The sequence below is a fragment of the Danio rerio genome, chromosome 10 (genome assembly GCF_049306965.1).
Source record: "Danio rerio strain Tuebingen ecotype United States chromosome 10, GRCz12tu, whole genome shotgun sequence".
Taxonomy (NCBI): domain Eukaryota; kingdom Metazoa; phylum Chordata; class Actinopteri; order Cypriniformes; family Danionidae; genus Danio; species Danio rerio.
The window spans coordinates 407533-427915 of record NC_133185.1 but is presented as its reverse complement, the minus strand read 5'-3'; the positions used below and the strand labels follow the sequence as shown (position 1 = coordinate 427915).

Genomic DNA, 20383 nt, shown 5'->3' with positions numbered 1-20383 from the left:
TTCATCATATTGAGTACAACATGAGCATTAGGGGAAATAATGTTATTACATTTAGCTAGTTTGGTATTTATTGGGTGAAAATTATGAATGATTTTGATTGAGACTTTACAGCTTTATTAGATTAGATTAGATTAGCCAAAACTGTTCGCAATCGATGTCATCAAGTATATCAATCCAAAATCCAGTGCAAGCAGGCAAAGAGATCCGACAATGCAATGTTCAACTTAATAATCATCTAATAAAGTGACGTCAGAGTGGCGGGCGCGCACAGAACACGCCCATTGTGCGCGCGTCTTCATCAGCGTGCGCGCTTGTCGGGAGCGCGCAGTGTGGATGATGCTGCCGGTGTGTGTAGACGCGGATCAGGCGCTCAGGTAAGAGTTTAAGATCAGTTTCTCCTCATGATTTAAAGTTTTAAGGGTGAATAATGGTGTTTTTCTGTGCTCTGATAGATGTTCTGTGCTATGGAGACCGTGGAGTCTCTCCCCGACAGAGGCTCGAGGACACAAGGTAACTTTAACTTTGGTGTTTGGTGGTGTGAGGATTTCAGTTTAAAGGGGCAGTTCACCCAAAAATGACCAGTTATCGTTTACTCATCCTCAAGGGGTGTCAGAGGTTTCCTTTTATTGTTAAACACAAAAGAAGATGTTTTGAAACATGTAATAACCCTGAGCCCGTTTACTGGCGTTGTAGAAAAACAAACACTGTTGAAGTCAGGAGCCGTGTTTTCATACAAAGAAGTGAATTAAATATATGTGCAAAGCTGGAGTGTTGAATTAAACATGCAAATAACTGCAGTGCTGTACAGTAGAGCATCTCCTGCTCACTCCTGCTGCTCCTGCACAGATATCACTAGCCGCGTTTCCACTATCGCGCCTAAAGCGAGCGAGCCAGGGCGAGCCAAGGCCAGTGGGGTTTCCACTGTCACTTCCGGGGCCTAATCGGGCCAAAGCGGGGCTTTCTTGGGGCCAGCGGCCGGCCTTTTTCGGCCCGCCTAATACCTTGGGCCAAAGAGGGCCAGCTGGGGCTTCGGGGCGGAGTGAAAGGAGAGGCGGACAGTTTTCTGATCGCACATGAGTACATGCGCCAAACAAATAAAGAAATAAGGGAAAGAAAACATCTAGCCTTATAGTCTGGGGTCTTTTTGCGTATGATCACCCTTATGTTTCGCTTTTAAATGAAAGGCTGCTGCATAAAATAATAAAGTAGTTTTATTTTATAGTGACGTTTTTTGCTGCGTCCTCCTTTATGTTTCAATAACGCATAATAATCTTTACACCATATTAAAAACACATCAGACAGTAAAGGTTTTCGAGAGTTTTTGTCAAGTTTAAAATGTTTGTTTGTGCGCGTTTAGATGCCTGTATGTGTGTGAGAGACCGGGGTAAAGCGCTCCTTCACAGCTCTGCCGCGAGCGGCTTTTTTCTTTATTTATTTTGGAGATAATGCACAATATAAATACAACAGAAAGACATAAACTTAACAAAATACGTGCCCACTTTTGTAGACTTTAAACAATATATTGTCATATCTTGATAAAATAGCCTAAGGTATATTGAAATATAATTTAAAGAATTACAAATATCGGAAATATATAAAATCACATTAAATAAATTAACCAATATAAAATAAACAAAAGCTAACTATAACAATGTAGGTAGCCTATACAATACATAAATCAAACCGTTTTAAAGCCACATATAGCCTAACTTTCATTTTGCAAAGACCTGTCTGAAAAAAAAAAAGATTTTCGATATTTTTTAAAAACAATAAACACCGGAGAAGGTTTAAAATATTTATATAAAGTAAATATTTATATAAGTAAATATTTATAAAGTATTTGGACACGATGATATTAATCAAATCGCGCAAACAGAGCATTATTTGGGTGAGTGAAAGCAGAATCTCCTATACCTTTTTTTCTGTCACCCAGTCCTGCGCAGCGCTCGCTGCTTTAAACGCATATGGGGGAAAGTCCAAACACAAAATGGATTCTATATAGGCCTACTCAAACAACTGTTTATGTTTTTATATGACGTGGTTAAATTTATAAATGAAACTTTAAATGAGGAGTTTTAGTGAATAGCTGCCGAGCGCAACAAATATGGCTATATTTTATTAGGCTACTCGCTCTTGTGCTGAAAACTTAACACGACTTCTATCAACACAAGGATGTTAAAAAATACATGCCATATCGAGTTATAACGGAGAATTTCTGTGGCTTTATATTATGGATGTGTGCGCTCTCTGTGTTGGGTCCCTGCGTTAGTGGCGAGAGCACTCCATGCACAATGCAGTCGGTCAGCGAGTAAACAAATGTGATAAATGGAAATACACAGGTCTGTGCGTATAGACATATAATGTACTGCTGTACAGTAACGTGTCGTTTGTTTGTTTCGGTTGTCTTCATTTTAATGGTTTCGTTTCGTGATGATTCTATGGTGTGCTTTATCTGCCTCATTCCCGCTGAAGTGGGCGGGTTGTGTGACGTTTGATTCGGGGACGTTCTGTGGGCGGTGTTTGCGTGACGCGCTGTGAGCTTTAGCCCGACAGTGGAAACGCGACATGATTTCGGCCTCATTTCTCAACCTCCCGGGCTATTGGCCCGCCCCGGCCCGATTAAAGCCCTGGCTCGCACTGGCCCGATAGTGGAAATGCGGCTAATGAGGACAGTGGAGGCTGCTGCACTGGGGGGATTCTCCACTGAGGGGTGTTCTGCTCTAATAGATGAGCTGCGCCTCAGAACACCAAGACCAAACGCTTCTGGAGGACTGAGACTGGAGCACAGACAGATGCTCAAGACAGTTCTGGAGGGAATAATAATAATAATAGAAGAAGAAGAATACTGAAGCCCTGTGATGACGGACTGACGGAGGCCTGAGACAGAACAACATTTCACATCTGACACAATGGAGAGCTGGAAACACGGAGAGCTGCAGACCAACATCAATCACACACACACACACACACACACACACACACACACACACACACACACACACACACTTAGCAGCATCTGTGAAACACTACAGCACTGAAGCGCAGACGCACACTTCTCTCACTACAGCTGTTATCAGCAAATAAAAAGTGTTTGTGCAAATTTTCTTATGCGCATTTTCTAAATGTGTGAGCCCATCTTGGTGTTTCCATCAAGCTCTGCACATTACACAGAAATGCACAGAAAACCTGTGGATGGAGACGGAGCCAATGGTGACAGGTTTTTAACGAGAGTGGGTAAATGATGGCAGAATGGTCAGTGTTGAGTGCGCTGTGCCTGTAAGAGTGCCGTAATGTCTCTGAGACGTGCTGATTTCAGCTTTGCTTCATCTCTGTTCTTGTGCCCAGACGCTTGCTGGAGGAGTGAGGAGCGCTCGGCCGTCTGGAGGAGTCTTCCATCATCCTGTGAGGTCTGATCATTCACCTGTCATGTGTTCAGCTGTGTGTGTGTGTGTGTGTGTGTGTGTTACTGACAGCGCTGGTCATGCGTCCGCAGGCTGTTTCTGCCCAGATCCCGCATGCAGGAGTATCTGTCCCGCCTGGGCTCCAGTGTTCTGGCCAGTTTCCCCGTTCAGGCCACTCTGCACTTCTACAACGATGAAGACTCCAGCTCTGAGGAAGAGGAAGATGAGGAACACGCAAACACACGCTGCAGACTCTGGAGGCCGTGAGACGAGCAGACGATCATCAGGAGCAAACACTGTACAGGAGACCAGCTGAAGGTCAGGGTGTGTGGATACAGGATGATGAGCAGCAGGAACACAGGACGGGTCACGGCACCAGCGGCGGACCATCAGCCCACTGCGGGACACCTGGCAGGAGCTCACCTGTACCTGACAGACATTCATCTGTGTATGTATGGTTGTCTCTGTGTGTGTGTGTGTGTGTGTGTGTGTGTGTGTGTATTAAGCACGTCACCATTTCTCTCAGAAGGCATATTTCTAAAGGTGCTGTTGACTGGATGTTAATGAAAGCAAAAGAAATCAAAGAAAACACATCTTATTAGTTTAGAAATAAACTTCTGTGTAATAAAATGAAACCACATGGAGAACAAGTGTTGAACAGATGAAGGAAGGAAGGTGTAGTTGGGCAGTGAAAGCCCAGACAGCAGCTGAATCTGTCAGTAGTTCTTCAGCAAGCCTCTGCCCTTCCTCTGTCAATGAAGATCAGCTGCTTCAGTCCAACATCTACATCAGCAGGAGGATGAAGATCAAGCTATGTCAGCAAGACGATGATCCAAACACAGCCGAGGAGACTCTCAGATGCTTTCAGAGAAAGAAAATCAAGCTGTAGAATGGCCCAGCCAATCACCTGATCCCAATCCAATAGAGAATACTGAATTCAGCTCAGATCTGAAAGACGAGACCCACAGAAGCATCAAGATTTACACACTCTGATGAAGACTGAGAGAAACTCACACCTGAGCACTGCAGGAGGCTTCATTCTCCATATGAGACACGACTTTAGGCTGCCGTCATTCATAAAGCCTTTTATATACAGTATTAAACACACTTCAGCAGTTCAGCACTTTCTCCATCTGTCAGTTCAGTTTTATTTCACTCAACTCATGTTTCATAGTTTGTTTGTTGTTTTATGTTTGGGGTTTTACCAAAATCTTCAACTCCATGTCAGCAGCTCCTTCAGGAATATTATTCCCAGGAAAAAACATCAGTGTGTTCAAGACTTTTTTCCCCCGCTGTGTGTGTGTGTGTGTGTGTGTGTGTGTGTGTGTGTGATTGATAGATGTATTACTGCTGAACTGTGAACACAAATAAACAGATGATGTGCATTAGTTTCTCCTGTCATGTTTGATTATGAGGATAGACACCACAGGTCTGTTCACACTAATGATGAACGAGAACATCTCAAATATGAACAACATATAATAATTTAATTCAAGCGTCACAATAACAGAGGAGTACTGCAGCTTTAATGTGTACCAGACGCTAGAAAGTGTCATATACAGACAAAATACACATTTCCTCAGCCTTTACTGGAGTTTCACCTGTTGAACACACAAGAGGATATATTGATGAAAGCTGAACTAATAAACAGCACTGACTCATTTGTTTTTCATACTATAGAAGTCAATGGTTACAGGTTTACAACATTTTTCAAAATATCTTCTTTTGTGTTCAACAGAAACAGGTTTATAAGCACTGGAGTATGGGCCAGTATTGAGTTATTTATGGCAGTTATTAACTTTATTTTTATACAGCGCCTTTAACAGTGCCATCTCAATGCACTAAACTATTATTTGTGCTAAAATTATTCCTGTAATTTCTTAAGACTGGATGATGTTTATTAATAACTATACTTACAGAATTATCCGACACATTAAAGCAGACATAATATGATTATTATACATGATACGACATAATAACTACAGAAATATAATTAATATAACATCACTTGTGTACATTTCATAACCTGTGGGCACTCAATGGGATGATGGGTATTTATTCAGGGAAGAACAGGACGTCTGAATGATGCAGAGACACACTGATAACTGCAGATGCAGCGTGTGTGTGTGTGTGTGTGTGTGTGTGTGTGTGTGTGTGTGTGTGTGTGTGTGTGTGTGTGTGTGTGTGTGAGGGGTCACGGGGTCACAGGTGAAGCGTCAGCAGTCTGTTTACGCTCACTGCAGACTGATGGACGTGATGGTCAGATAGAGACGTGACCGTTTCACTGCAGGTCACTGTGAGGTCAGCGTCTGACACACACACACACTCACACTCACACACACACACACTCACACACACAGTGAGATTCAGAGATCTGAGAGAAATGCTGAAGTGCAGATGTGTTTTGAGGTGTGGCTTCACAGGGGTCGCTGAGGTCACGGCGGGGTCATCTGGAAGCCGGAGTTCAGGCCGTCACACACACCTGATGGATCTGCTCACCTGAGACGCCTCTGCAAACGCCTCTCCAGCGCTGATGACAGAGGCGGCTCACAGGTAAAACAGCCGGCTCATTTCACTGACCGACACGTCTCGGAGTCTGGGGATCGCTCCCGGCTGGTCCTCGTCCACCCGCTGACTCCTGCCATACGCATCTGGAGCAGCACACAAACCAGCGTTACGTGTGTGTGTGTGTGTGTGTGTGTGTGTGTGTGTGTGTGTGTGTGTGTGATTTAACACTGTCTAATGAGAACAGAATCATTCATCCAGTCATGAGAGTTCAGTTCTGGTGAATTAGACTGACAGAAGAGACTTCAGATTCGCTGACAGCACATTAGGAAAGTGTCTGTGACGGTTCAAGAGACTTTAGTGAAGATCAAGTGTCCAGATGTGGAGGAGTAATGTCAGAATCTGCTAATCTGCCATTCATCATAGGGGTTGAGACTGTTAACTCATTAAAGGAGACTTATTCTGCCCCTTTCTACAAGCTGTAAATGCGTCTCTGCTGTGTCTCTCTCTTGTGTGTGTGTGTGTGTGTGTGTGTGTGTGTGTGTGTGTGTGTGTTTGAGCTGAGAACAGTACACAGTTGATGTCCTCCAGCTCTCTGAAACTGACTCTTTCAGGCTGTGATCCTCATTGTGGTGTTTTGGTGACTGTCGCTTTAAATGCAAATGAGGTTGAGCTCTTTTTAGAAGAGGGCGGAGCTACAGACGGCTATGCGTCAGTGTGTGTGTTGTGTATGCATCAGTGTGAGTGTGTCTGCAGTCTGTGGCTCCTGTCTCTGTTCATCTAGAACTGCACATCTATAATGCTCTGAGTCTCCGCTGACATGATCTTCAGCAGCTCAAACACTAATGGCTCATGTGGTGTTAGTCTGAATTCTCACCTGTGATGTTGTCCACTGAGGCCAGCGGAGCCGTGTTCATCATATTCACTCCGAACAGTAGCACGAAACAGGTGCTCAGGGCCACCAGCAGGTATATGGGGCCCGCCAGAGCCCAGTATCTGACGACAGACAGACGGAGAGAGAGAAAGAGTGATTGATCAGACATTAAACATCAGCATCTGAAGAGCAGACGACAGACAGACCACTCACTTCTGCGGCCAGTAGGTCAGTCCGGCTGCATGGAGCCAAGAGTCAGGAACAAACGCCCAGACCACATACAGCACTGATGGAGAACACAAACACACACACAAACAAACACACACAACACCACAGATGAAGAACACACCAGCAGCTGCAATGTCTTCAAGATAGAGGTGTTTGTCAAGCAGAAGTACTGTTTTCTGTCATGCTGCATGTTTATTCAGATATCAATTATGAGTCCAGAACAAATAAATAATGCTCAAGTCATTTATAGTGAACACTGTAGTGTTTCAGCGACTGAGTCAAGTCCTGAAATTGATCTGCTGTGGTGATTCTACAGTCGCTATGGTAACATGACAATTATAATAATTGATCTGCTGTGGTGATTTTACAGTTGCTATGGTAACACATCTACAGTAATTGATCTGTTGTGGTTCTGCAGTTGCTATGGTAACAAAACTACAGCAATTGATCAGTTGTGGTGATTCTACAGTTGCTATGGTAACAAATCTACAGTAATTGATCAGTTGTGGTGATTCCACGGTTGCTATGGTAACAAAACTACAGTAATTGATCAGTTGTGGTGATTCTACGGTTGCTATGGTAACAAAACTACAGTAATTGATCAGTTGTGGTGATTCTACGGTTGCTATGGTACCACAACAGCTACAGTAATCTATGAGTCAGAACTGTATTCTTCTACAACTTTAGAGCACAATACACCACACTTTACCTGAGTAAACTGAAGTGTACTACAGTACTTCTTACTACAGTCAGCATTCAGCATCATAGCTAAACATACAGACAGTATAATGCCCTGTACTCTAGTGTGTGTGTGTGTGTGTGTGTGTGTGTGTGTGTGTGTGAGACACTGCTGTCAGTCTGTAGATTCTGTTGATGTTTCTGCCACAGGATTAAAGCCTCTCTTCATCTGTAAAGGACAATAGCCGCGTTTCCACTATCGCGCCTAAAGCGAGCGAGCCAGGGCGAGCCAAGGCCAGTGGGGTTTCCACTGTCACTTCCGGGGCCTAATCGGGCCAAAGCGGGGCTTTCTTGGGGCCAGCGGCCGGCCTTTTTCGGCCCGCCGAATACCTTGGGCCAAGGAGGGCCAGCTGGGGCTTCGGGGCGGAGTGAAAGAAGAGGCGGACAGTTTTCTGATCGCACATGAGTACATGCGCCAAACAAATAAAGAAATAAGGGAAAGAAAACATCTAGCCTTATAGTCTGGGGTCTTTTTGCGTATGATCACCCTTATGTTTCCCTTTTAAATGTAAGGCTCCTGCATAAAATAATAAAGTTGTTTTAATTTATAGTGACGTTCTTTGCTGCGTCCTCCTTTATGTTTCAACGCATAATAATCTTTACACCATATTAAAAACACAGCAGACAGTAAAAGTTTTCGAGAGTTTTTGTCAAGTTTAAAATGTTTGTTTGTTTGTGCACGTTTAGATGCCTGTATGTGTGTGTGAGACCGGGCAAAAGCGCTCCTTCACAGCTCTGTTATGCCGCGAGCGGCTTTTTTCTTTATTTATTTTGGAGATAATACACATATAAATACAACAGAAAGACATAAACTTAACAAAATACGTGCCCACTTTCGTAGACTTTAAACAATATATTGTCATATCTTGATAAAATAGCCTAAGGTATATTGAAATATAATTTAAAGAATTACAAATATCGGATATATAATCACATTAAATAAATTAACCAATATAAAATAAACAAAAGCTAACTATAACAATGTAGGTAGCCTATATACAATACATAAATCAAACCGTTTTAAAGCCACATATAGCCTAACTTTCATTTTGCAAAGACCTGTCTGAAAAAAAAAAAGATTTTCGATATTTTTTAAAAACAATAAACACCGGAGAAGGTTTGAAATATTTATATAAAGTAAATATTTATATAAGTAAATATTTATAAAGTATTTGGATACGATGATATTAATCAAATCGCGCAAACAGAGCATTATTTGAGTGAGTGAAAGCAGAATCTCCTATACCTTTTTTTCTGTCACTCAGTCCTGCGCAGCACTCGCTGCTTTAAACGCATATGGGGGAAGTCCAAACACAAAATGTGTTCTATATCCTCAAACAACTGTTTATGTTTTTATTTGACGTGGTTAAATTTATAAATGAAACTTTAAATGAGGAGTTTTAGTGAATAGCTGCCGAGCGCAACAAATATGGCTATATTTTATTAGGCTACTCGCTCTTGTGCTGAAAACTTAACACGACTTCTATCAACAAGAGGATGTTAAAAAATACATGACATATTGAGTTATAAAGGAGAATTTCTGTGGCTTTATATTATGGATGTGTGCGCTCTCTGTGTTGGGTCCCTGCGTTAGTGGCGAGAGCACTCCATGCACAATGCAGTCGGTCGGCGAGTAAACAAATGTAATGAATGGAAATACACAGGTCTGTGCGTATAGACATGTCATGTACTGCTGTACAGTAACGTGTCGTTTGTTTGTTTCGGTTGTCTTCATTTTAATGGTTTCGTTTCGTGATGATTTATGGTGTGCTTTATCTGCCTGATTCTCGCTGAAGTGGGCGGGTTGTGTGACGTTTGATTCGGGGACGTTCTGTGGGCGGTGTTTGCGTGACGCGCTGTGAGCTTTAGCCCGACAGTGGAAACGCGACATGATTTCAGCCTCATTTCTCAACCTCCCGGGCTGTTGGCCCGCCCCGGCCCGATTAAAGCCCTGGCTCGCACTGGCCCGATAGTGGAAATGCGGCTAATGTGTGTGCAATATCAGTACAGATCGAGTTAGAGACGTACAGAAGCCCAGCTGAGCGCCCAGGAACAGCACAAAGCCGTAGATGGCTCTTTCCGGCAGAGGAGAAGGAGAGTTCTCCACCATCACCATCTCCAGCAGCGACACCTGCGCGCGCACACACACACACACATCAATGCTCCAAACTAACACATCACACACGCTTTAGTTTCGATAAATACTATAACATATAAAACGAAAAACAGAACATACATGTCTTATTTCCTGATGGTGCTTCCTTGTGTTTCTGCGCAGGCGCACTGCGTCCTGCCGCCCCCGCGCGGCCTGGAGACAAACAAACGCGCGCGCACCTATTATTTGGTTTAATGCTCTGATTTTTATTTTCCATATAAATATTGTTTGTAAAAAATAATGTTGATTTTGAAGACGCTCTCTCTCCTTCATTCACTAATATCTGCGTGTATTAGCTCGGTCTGATATTCTGTGTGTTTATGACAGATTAAGAGCATGTACTTTACCGTACATGTTAAATATTTGTTGTGTTCAGCAGTTAAAATGAAGCGTATAAGTGTTCAAGTAAAACAACTAAAGAAGGCAGTAAATGACAACAGAATTAAAATGACTGGGTGAGCTGTGCCTTTAAGACAAACGTTGGTGTCCGCGGCCGAACAGCAGAGGGCGCGCTGACGTCACTCCGTCTAGAAGGGATACAGCTGCGGATTCTCACATTAGTATAGCACAATCTATACGACACTACAACAATATTGATTATTGTACATTACTGTGAGGGTAGAAGATAATTAAATACAGTTTAATGGGTAATTTAATAAATAATATGAATAATACTCTGTATAATTACTGTTTTTACATTACTGTGAGGGTTGTAGTAATACAATACAGTTTAATGAGCATTTTAATAAATAATATGAGTGATATTCGGTATAATTTCTGTTAATCCATTGCTGTGAGGTTTGGGGTTGGGGTAGGTAGACGTCAATACAATGTGCAATTAACTCAAATACAATTAATGGCTAATTTAAAATAAAGTAAAAACAAGTTGTTACTTCGGACAACACCTGTATCCCTTCTAGTGGTGAACAGCAGAGGGCGCGCTGATGCCACTCGCGCGGGCGAACAGCAGAGGGCGCGCTTCTTACTCCGCGTCAGTTTCGCGCTGCAGTTGATGCGTGAGGTTAAACATCAGGAAACAGTGGAGCTGCTCTTCTGAATCAGGTCAGTTTATAAACATTTCTCCCCGAATATTCACGACTGATGGACGGTTAGCTGCGGCAGCGCGTGTTCTTACTTCCGCGACGCCCCGCGTGTCATCAACACAGGTAAAGCGTCTGCCAGCCCAGAATGCGTCGCGTTCAACTTCCTGGTAAAGTTTGCGCCTTTCAGTGCGATAATTACAGATGTGCGAGCTGATCTTTAGAGGAGAAGAGATTAAACGCTCAATAATGGCGGAGAAATGACGAGTTTGGCGCCTTTTAGAGGCAGAAAAACACGAGCTGAAGGAGAAAAGCTGAACTCCTGAGGCGAAGCTGCGGATAAAGCGAGCAGGAGAGTTTACCTCAGCTTTACCACGGCACAGCTCGGGTTTGAGGAGAGGTTTGGCCAGGTTTGTGTCAGTTTAGACAGTAAACAGCTCGTGGTTTTGCAATGGAAGCCTCTGGGTCAGGTGTGTCTCCCCGAGGTGCATCATGGGAAGCGAGGCTGCTCTGATGTTTGCTGTAAAACTGTGCAGTTGGTGTTTACTAGGTTTATATAATGTTAGACACATCCACTCATTCCTGAACTCTTGTGACAATCTGTGACCCTCTCCATATGTTGTTCACCGCGCTACTGTGAATATTGGGTGTGGAACTGAACATTAGCACTGTTTAATTGACTGAACTGTTGTACTTCAGGCTCAGCCCTGCTCCTGGAGATCCACCTACCTACAGCATTCAGCTCCAACCCATATTAAACACACCTGCCTGTAGTTATGCAGTGCTGCTCAGGTGAGTTTGATCAGGGCTGGAGCTGAAGTGTGCAGGAAGGCAGATGTCCAGGAGCAGGGTTGAGCACCTCTGATGTACTTCGACAGTCATTTGGCTGACAATGTGATTTCTCTATGTCGTATGGGCTGAGAATGCTCTCTGCGAATGTAAAAACACCTTTACCCCCATCGAGATGCAAATCTTTTGCTGATTTTCCTGATTTTGTGTGTGAAGCAGAATGTCAGACAGTGACGACTCAGATCTGGAGGAAGGACCCAATGTTCAGAGGCACAAAACCAAGATTGTGAGTATATTTCAGTCATTTATTGCTTTCACAGCAGTGGCGAGGACAGAAGCGTTACAGTGAGTGGACAACAGTGCTCAAACTGAGTGTGTAGTGAGTCTATTCTTATATTGATCATCTCTGATAATATTAATAGATTTAAAGAGGCGTGAGCTGACATTTCTGACTATCCAACACTCTGTCTAGAAAAATGGCAGAAATGTGTGTAGAGTAAGTCTGCAGGGCATTGGGAAACACTGACATTGCTATATTTAGTTTTTATGTGATGGATTGTGATTAGATGTAATTTTATTAGATCATTTAAACAACTGTTATTCTGAAAGAAATTATAATTTTACATTGTGATTAATTTGCAGGCAGTGTGGTAATTAAAAAGTATTAAAAACACTTTACAAGCTTAAACGTGCACAACAGAACAAAGCTGCCAAGTAAACACAGCGTGCTTCATGATTTCTGGATATTCCAACAGCACTGAAGTCAAATAAATATGTGATTTAATCAAATGTAAAATAAATAATAAAAATACACTTTATCCCATCATTAGAGCTGCATATATTATAATTGGGGATGCCCGAATGGTGAACATTAGCTGGAAATGTCACGGACACACACCTTAAATGAATTTGCTCACTGTAGCAGGGTTACACTTTGCTTCTGATTCTGGTTAATTATAATCAGAACTCAACTTCTGCAGATTCTGTGACATTATGATTGCATATTTGCACATTGGAGCATCGATGCTGAAACCACCCAGCAAACAATTCTGTGTTTAATAGACGTCTAATAGACATTAGGCTGTAGACAGCTTGGCTAAACTTGGGCTGTAAGTGAAAATCTCATAGAAAAGCCCAAAATTAGCTCAAATAGACAGATGAGACGGGCTTTATATGTGTATTCATTCATTTCTGCATATTTGATGACTAGTCCAGACTAGTCTTTCACTGACAGCCCAAATTTAGCCTTGTTTGAGCCAAGACGACTGTGTAGACGTCTATTAGAAACATTCACTTTAGCAGTAGGACTGTAGAAAGCAGCACAGAATAAGCCGTGTTAATACAGGCTTTGAAATCTGTTTGAGTGCCCTGGACTTGGGATTTTGTTGTTTTTAGAGAGCAGAACCAGTCATTCAAGATGTGAAAGCAAAAACAGATATTCTATAATCTGACACTGAATTCATTTATTTTATTAATCTAGAAGAACCGTTCACTCCATTCAAAATACTGGCGTAAAATAAATTTCCTCTTTTTTTTTAGCGAGATGTAATTTATAAATGTAATGTAATGCAGTGCTTCTTGTCCCGCCTGAGACCCACGCTATATCAAATATCTATCAGGCCGTGAAGGTCACTGATCTTTCAGGAAATCAGATCTTAAACGTGGCGATTTTGTAATGGAAAGACAGTTCACCGGAAGCCGTCGGGCTGGCTGTCTAAACTAAAAGTCTGTGTACAGATAGTGCATTGTAGCTCTAACAGAGAGCTGAGGGTTTTAAATGACTATAAAATCTGTATATGGATCACAAGTGCCCACGACTCTCTGTTTGTCGTCATATTTGTCTGTTTTGTTTTGTTGAAATGTGATCAAAATATTCATTGCTTGAAACAGATGGGTAATGTAGCCTCCATTACGGCTCTGTTGTTTTACCTGCCTGCTCTACACACAGCTCACAAGTCTGTCCAGTCAGTAGCCGGACATTACATTTCTGTGCACTGGAGAGGGTAATGTTATCGACACACAGTGACTAAAGTGTGCTGTTAATCATCCTCATCATATCACATCTATTACTCGCCTCACATATGTTATGTCATTATTGTGATTTCTCTGTGTGTGTGTGTGTGTGTGTGTGTGCGTGCGTGCGTGCGTGTGTGGAGCAGTCCTCAGTGTGAGTGGGCCGTGTGTATCCTCGCCACTGCTTCACAGTAATGAACAGAAAGCTGACAGAGTGATGAGATGATATTCGTGAGACAGCAGTGTCCTTCTGTTGACTGAACACACACTCTCCATTCTCTGTTCCTCTCAGGTCTACCATGCTCAGTTCCCCTACATCCACATGGAGCCGCCGGGTGAGTGTGTGCTTTGCTCTTGGTGGGTCTCGTGTGTTTGCATGTGGTGCACTGAAATATACTCAGGATTCCCCAGGTTACACAACAGCACTGCACTTTCATCTGTTTCCCTTTTCACGTCTGACATTTGTTCTAATTCAACAACAAGTGCCCTGCAAAGTGGACTACAGGGTATTCTGTGATGATGTCAGTGTGAAGGGAGCGTACATGTTTCATTCATATAGCATGTCAGCGTGTGATATGTGAATTTATATTGTATTTATTAGGATTGTTTCCCAGTGATGGGTTGCGGCTGGAAGGGCATCCACTGCGTAAAAACTTGCTGGATAAGTTGGCGGTTCATTCTGCTGTGGCGACCCTGGATTAATAAAGGGACCAAGCCGACAAGAGAATGAATGAATGAATGAATTATTAGGAATCCTCCTGTCATATACTGGGCTGTTCATCTAACCTCACTAATGTAAAGCTCAGAACATCCCTGTGCCTCTCACAATCTGTTCTCTTGCTAATTCACTCTCATCTCCACGATTTCCAGGGTATTTTATCTAATTCAAAACACCTGCGATTGGTTCATGAAATCGGCTGGATTGGCGAATACTGATCGAGTCATGAAATGTGATGATCAGCCGATACCGATCTCCAGCCGAGGAGACTGCAGGCAGTGCTGTTGTGTAGATTTGTGAATTAATGTTTCAATGGTAAATACATGTTTGATTAACTCAGTAAAGGAGAAGGGACTAGGGCAGAATGCACACTGCGTAGGGGATAGTAGTGTTGGAGTAGTGCATGGAGCTCTTCTCAAGAGCTGGTCATCTAAATAGGACATATACAGAGACATATGCAGATCAGTGGAGCGTGAGGATTGAGAAACACTGGAGTAGAGTAGAAAACACTACTCAAAGTCTGAGTAAAGTTGCTCTTCTAAAAGAGAAGTGAGTATTTTTTATATTTCTTGCCATTTTGGATGATAAAATGTAAACTATTTGTAAAAACACGTTACATTACTTAATCAGGGTTTTCCTGGATCAGAATAAGGCTGGGGTGGTATCCTGATCGTCAAATTCTTGCTACTTAACACAAAAGATTTTGCATTATTCTTGTAATTTTATCAAGTAAAATATTATCTAAACATTTGGTAACACTTTAGATCACAACTCATGCTATTAACTACTGGCTTATTATCCACTTATTCTTAAGATATGAACTATTCATTAGTAGTTATAAAGTATCTGCATCCCTAATCCTGCCTAAACCCAACTTCAACCTTACTAACTATTAATACACAGCTCTTCAGTAGTTAATTAAGCTAGTAGTGTTAATTAATGGTCTGTTAATGCTGTGAATAGTAACCTAAGCTAAAGTGTTACCAGACATTTTCTAAAGACACAATCAGTGTTTGAGCATCACTCGGGGTCTGTCGGTAGTCGTGTCCGCCTGGCTGATTTGTGTAGAAAGGTGGAGGTGGTAATTCTCCATGCAGGAGAGCCCTGTATATGCACACGCAGATGATCAAGTGTAATCCAGACTCAACATTGCAGGTCCTGTATTATGAGTCTTCACACTGCGTTATCCATGCAGAAACTATATATCGTGCAGCCCTAATTGTAACCCATGTCATCTGATCTTCATCTCTTCGTAGTGTTGGAAAGAAATGTCACGAGTGAATACTTATCAGCCTTTATGTTCATTAATAAATCTAACTCTGCTGGTTTGTGGCTGATCAGACATCGTGTACGAGCGCTGGTGCAAGATGAAGCTGAAGCGGAAGCAGGACCTGGGTCACCTGATGCACGTGTCTGTGTTCTGGTGGCACATTCTGCTCCGCCAGCAGGAGAACCACCCCACCACCGCCTGGGCCGTCAAGATGGGCTTCCTGGACTCTAAGTGAGTGACCCCTGACCCCTGTAAACACTGCTGAATCAGCTCTGATTTCATGCGATAGACAGTGCTGAGCATAAATGAGTCAACCGCTCTCTCCCCTGGTCTGTTTCAGCGTGTCCAACGATTTGAGCCTGAAGAGGCTTGAGAAGATGGAGATTCTGGAGAGCATTCTGGCGACGATGGAGAGAGGCGTACGTATCTGTGCAGATCTGCTTTACTGTGCATATGCATCCGCTTCTGACCCGCTTCTGTTGTGTTCAGCTTTCTCTTAGAGACGTGGAGAACAAGGCCAGAGCCGTGGTGTCCTTGAGCCAGCGCTTCTTTCAGGTATGTCGCTGTGCCGCCGCTACAGGTCTGTTTAAAGTTCATCTGAAAGCAGAATAAAGGTTTTCAGATCTCAGTGTCGCTGGAGCCTTCCACATCTACATGTTTCTCAGAAGCAGAAGTGGTCATCGTTGGTAAACTCTGAGTGCAGTGAATAGGAGAGTACAACACATAATCATTTTACAATCCTATTTGCTGAAACAATAAAAGAAATCACATGCTAGGCTTTCTGCGATGGTGTTGTGAGGCTTCACAGACATGGTATCGGTCGTCATGAACTAGCCACATTACACAAGGAGAAACAATCAAATCTTGCGTCACAGCACCCGTTTGCCGTTTACAGCTCCCCACGACACCCTACGACAAAATCCTGTGATCTGACCGGGGCTTAAACGTGATTGGCTGATTTTGAAAAGGGGAGGAGCTAATCTTTGCCCTGCCCTGTTCATGTTTAAGTCGAGATTGCGTCAAACGTTGTATAAGATGTTTCAAAGCACCTGATGAGGCTCACCCGTCTGTCTGTGTGTGCAGGAGGAGGACTGTCTGACTGAGGCCATACGCTGGCTGCTGGACTCTGGAGATCCTGACCTGGGCCAGAAACTGATGGATCTGGGCTCGGTGGAGGTTCGCTACCTAACACTGAGCTTCGTCTTCATGGAGTGTGAGTTTTAAAGGCCATTAATGCCACCATGAAATGTTTTTATGGAAAGTATTGCAGTTTTAACGCTTCCAAGCAGAGGTGTTTAATTCTCCCGCAGGAGTTTTTCCTGACTATTATTCAGATCTCTTCGCTTTCACCAGGACAGTGTGTGACAGTGTGTTGCTTCTATATTGTGTTTTGTTTCAGTTTTCCCTTTTCTGCAAATATTGACACGTCCTGTAAGTGTTTTGAAGTGTCTGATATTGCAATTCTCAGAAATGAGTAAGAACATGCGTTATTAATGATCTTAATGTTAGTTGATGCGTGCTGCCGTGTTTATTCTGCGCTGCTGGAGAGACATGTGAGAAATGTTTTTATCGTTGTGTTATATGTTGTGAAGGACAGATCCATCCATCCTCAAAATAATGACCGGCTATGCAGCCATTGGCTGACGGCACAGCAGCGCAATGACATCATCTCATTAATATTCAGTTATCAGTCATGTGCACACACAACTTTGCTACAGCTTGTTAATATCGTGCAGGATAACTTCCTACATCTGTTGTGGGATATTTATGCAGGCTTTACACTGTCGTGTGTCAAATTAGCAATTTGTTTAGTTTTGCCTATAGTGGGTTTTCTTCAGGATGATATGAAGTTTATTAATCCTGTGGCATAACTGGCTATTTCAACAGCATTTTAATGTTAGGGTATTATTATTATATAAGTGTGTGCATCTTCTGCTGCATTAAATCTCACATATTTTAGCTGTGAGTTGTGAATGCCTGATTCCTGTATATTATATAACTATTCAGCCGGGTGTTAAAATATTCTGACGGGTGTTTTGAGCTGAAACTTTACAGACACATTCTGGAGACACCAAGCGCTGATCTTACAGCTTGTAAAAGGGGGACAATAGGAATCCTTTAAATTAGAGTTTAAAAAAGGTCATGAGTCTTATTTTTGCTCGTGAGAGTGTGACTTTGCAGAAAACTATTGCATCTTTTAGAGAACAGGCTGCAGCAGGTTCTGTTGCATAAAAGGAAGCAGGAAGGGAAAGAAAACGGTTGAATGCGAGTAGTGAGTTCATTTTCTCTGTGTCGTCTCTGAGTATTATGAGGCCTCATATGTCATGCCTGCTCGATACTCTGCCCTGTTTTAGGCGTGATTAATGACACATTTGAAAACCCTTTTAGTTATTTCAGTTTTAATTTTAAAACCCACCAAGTTCAGTTCTTCATTAATGTGTCTGAATGGTGTGTATTTTAGTATCTGTGTGACCAGTCAGTCAAAAAACATCACGGCAGAGCATTAAAGTCGACTAGTCTGTGCAGTTCCTAATGTGTAGAGGGTTCATTTTTACCTAAAGTCTAAACTTTGATTGTAAACAATGTGCAGCAACCCTGAAGACACAAAAGGGAACCAACAACCCGAGCAGAGTGTGTGTTTCAGGACTGAGCGTTCACGTGTGCACACACTCCGGCAGCGTCACTAATGATGGTAATGTTCTCTCCCTCAGACGCGCGCTATATTCAGGTGGTGTCCTGCAGCAAGAAGAAAGCCTTGATGGAGATGAAATTTGAGCCAGACTCTTGGAGTTTATCGGTAAGAGTCTTTAAGATCAAACCGGTGTCCTGATTTACCTGTAGTCAATCTCCTGTACAGTAATAATGTCTATATTTTCAATGCGTGCAGTATATTTATTATGTATATGTGATACACACACGCATGCATAAAAATAAACTGATCTGTTACATAGGTATTTAAATATAATTTGTATTTATATATATATATATATATATTTGCTAAGATGTGTTTCTAAGTATATTTACACAAATATGTCTGGAAATCTATTTAAGCAGCTATATATTTTTGTATATTTTGCAATCTACATATAATAATATTAATAATAATAATAATATATTTTAAAATTATTTAAACTATTTTGCGCTCATATTTTAATACAAGAAAAAAACAAGAAAATAAATTAAACTATTTTAAGAAAATAATAATTTGATATCTACATATAGCACACCAATAAAATCAAGGAGCAAACTTTATGCATATGTCTTTCTGTCTGTCTTTCTATCTATTTATATATCTGTCTATCCATCTCTGTATCCGTCCATCCATCCGTCTATATCAGTCCATAATCCTGTCTTTCTGTATCTGTCTGTCAGTCTATCTGTCCATCCGTCTGTCTGTCTGTTTGTCTATTGATGGATGGATACAGTAAATCATAATTTTATTTGAAATAAGTGTCACTGTCTTCACAAGAGAATAAACATGAATTCTCAGTAAAGCTTTGGCTCGCTTTTGTTTTAATTGCATTAAATAAAGCTTTTAGATAATGTATGATTTCATATCACAGTTTGGTTGTAATGAAACATCTTCAATATACAAAAGATATTTAATTGTACATCAGACACCGCATATGTTCAGCGTGTATTGGAGTATAATGTTGTTTACTGTATGGATGTTCAGCGCTGTGTGAATCCGCCATGATTCTCACTCTCATATCAGAGAAACTGTAATGAATCTGTTGTTGTTTGTGTTTCAGAAAAGTGATGAAATGAAGAACAAAGGAAACGAGCACTTTCAGAAGAAGAAATATGACGTTGCCTTAAAGTGGTACTCTAAAGCCATTAAATACCAGTGAGTAGCAGAGCGCCTCTGTTGTGTGTTGTTCATCCACTCCCTGTTGCCGAATGTTGAGCTGTCATCGGTTTGTTTCAGCCCGAATAACCACATCCTGTACGGGAACCGAGCGCTGTGTTTACTCCGCTCTGGGAAATATCTGTGAGTTACTGTATTTATCTGCAGCACACGTGATTCAGCAGTGAGTCTGATCAGCTGTACTGACTGTGGAAACTGATTTCAGGAAAGCACTCGGAGATGGAAAGAGAGCCATTGTCTTACAGCCGGACTGGGCCAAGGTAAAGCTGAGCCTCACACACTGAATATTATTCAGCAGATCTGCCATGTCTGTCTTTATCTCACACGACTTCTGTCGAAACTCCAGAGCGCATTATCTGCTGTCCTTCAGCAAACGCTGCGGTGCTGTGAGAAATGTAACCCAGTCTGTCTGTGATTGGCCAAACTGCGCTTTCTTGTGTGTTTAGGCTAACGGGAGCTACCGTACATTCTCCAGCACGCCGCTGTTCGTGTTTCCGCTTTCGACTCCAGTAATGAATGTAGATGTGTTGCAAAGAAATCAGCAAGAAGCCGAATGACGTACATTAAACGTTCAGCTCAGAGCTCTCAGTTCTGCAGTCTGCTATATGAGCTGAAGACTATGCAGGTTACTGTTTATTCCAGTGGGGTTAATATAAGAAGCTTTATTAAACCATCATGTCCGCTTTTATAAACACTTACTACACTCACCGGCCACTTTATTAGGTACACCTTACCAGTAAAGGGTTGGACTCCCTTTTGCCTTCAGAACTGCCCTAATCCTTCA

The 20383-nt window shown here is 42.2% G+C and overlaps 3 protein-coding genes across 16 annotated transcripts in view; 2 read left to right on the top strand and 1 right to left on the bottom strand.

Moving 5' to 3' along the window:
• Positions 1–319: 319 nt before the first annotated feature.
• On the top strand, positions 320–4786 carry ripply3 (ripply transcriptional repressor 3). Its single transcript, NM_001039110.3, has 4 exons — positions 320–374; positions 453–510; positions 3346–3407; positions 3494–4786. The coding sequence occupies exons 1-4, from the start codon at positions 337–339 to the stop codon at positions 3666–3668; spliced, it is 333 nt and encodes a 110-aa protein (NP_001034199.3). The 5' UTR covers positions 320–336; the 3' UTR covers positions 3669–4786.
• Positions 4787–4863: 77 nt separating this feature from the next.
• On the bottom strand, positions 4864–10038 carry pigp (phosphatidylinositol glycan anchor biosynthesis, class P). 2 transcript variants are annotated; one of them, XR_012385795.1, is made up of 6 exons: positions 9983–10038; positions 9775–9877; positions 6994–7066; positions 6784–6902; positions 5801–6052; positions 4868–5531 (listed from the first exon to the last, which is right to left on the bottom strand). XR_012385795.1 is itself a non-coding variant. In NM_199712.2 (5 exon segments), coding segments are annotated over 4 exon segments (384 nt in total). In that variant the 5' UTR covers positions 9863–9877; positions 9983–10024; the 3' UTR covers positions 4864–5948.
• An 854-nt stretch (positions 10039–10892) lies between these two features.
• ttc3 (tetratricopeptide repeat domain 3) overlaps positions 10893–20383 on the top strand; it is a 28121-nt gene continuing 18630 nt past the window's right edge. For 3 of the 13 annotated variants that reach the window (XM_005172576.5, XM_009305043.4, XM_073914292.1), the window contains exons 1-11: positions 10893–10963; positions 11950–12016; positions 14036–14078; positions 15803–15962; positions 16072–16150; positions 16221–16286; positions 16815–16944; positions 18443–18528; positions 19484–19578; positions 19660–19722; positions 19805–19859. In XM_005172576.5, the coding sequence (XP_005172633.1) occupies positions 11951–12016; positions 14036–14078; positions 15803–15962; positions 16072–16150; positions 16221–16286; positions 16815–16944; positions 18443–18528; positions 19484–19578; positions 19660–19722; positions 19805–19859 (843 nt within the window). In that variant the 5' untranslated portion in view covers positions 10893–10963; position 11950. Of the gene's footprint in view, positions 11352–11946; positions 12017–14035; positions 14079–15802; positions 15963–16071; positions 16151–16220; positions 16287–16814; positions 16945–18442; positions 18529–19483; positions 19579–19659; positions 19723–19804; positions 19860–20383 lie in introns of all 13 variants that reach the window. The other 10 variants (XM_073914289.1, XM_009305044.4, XM_073914286.1 and 7 more) reach the window with 5 other exon arrangements.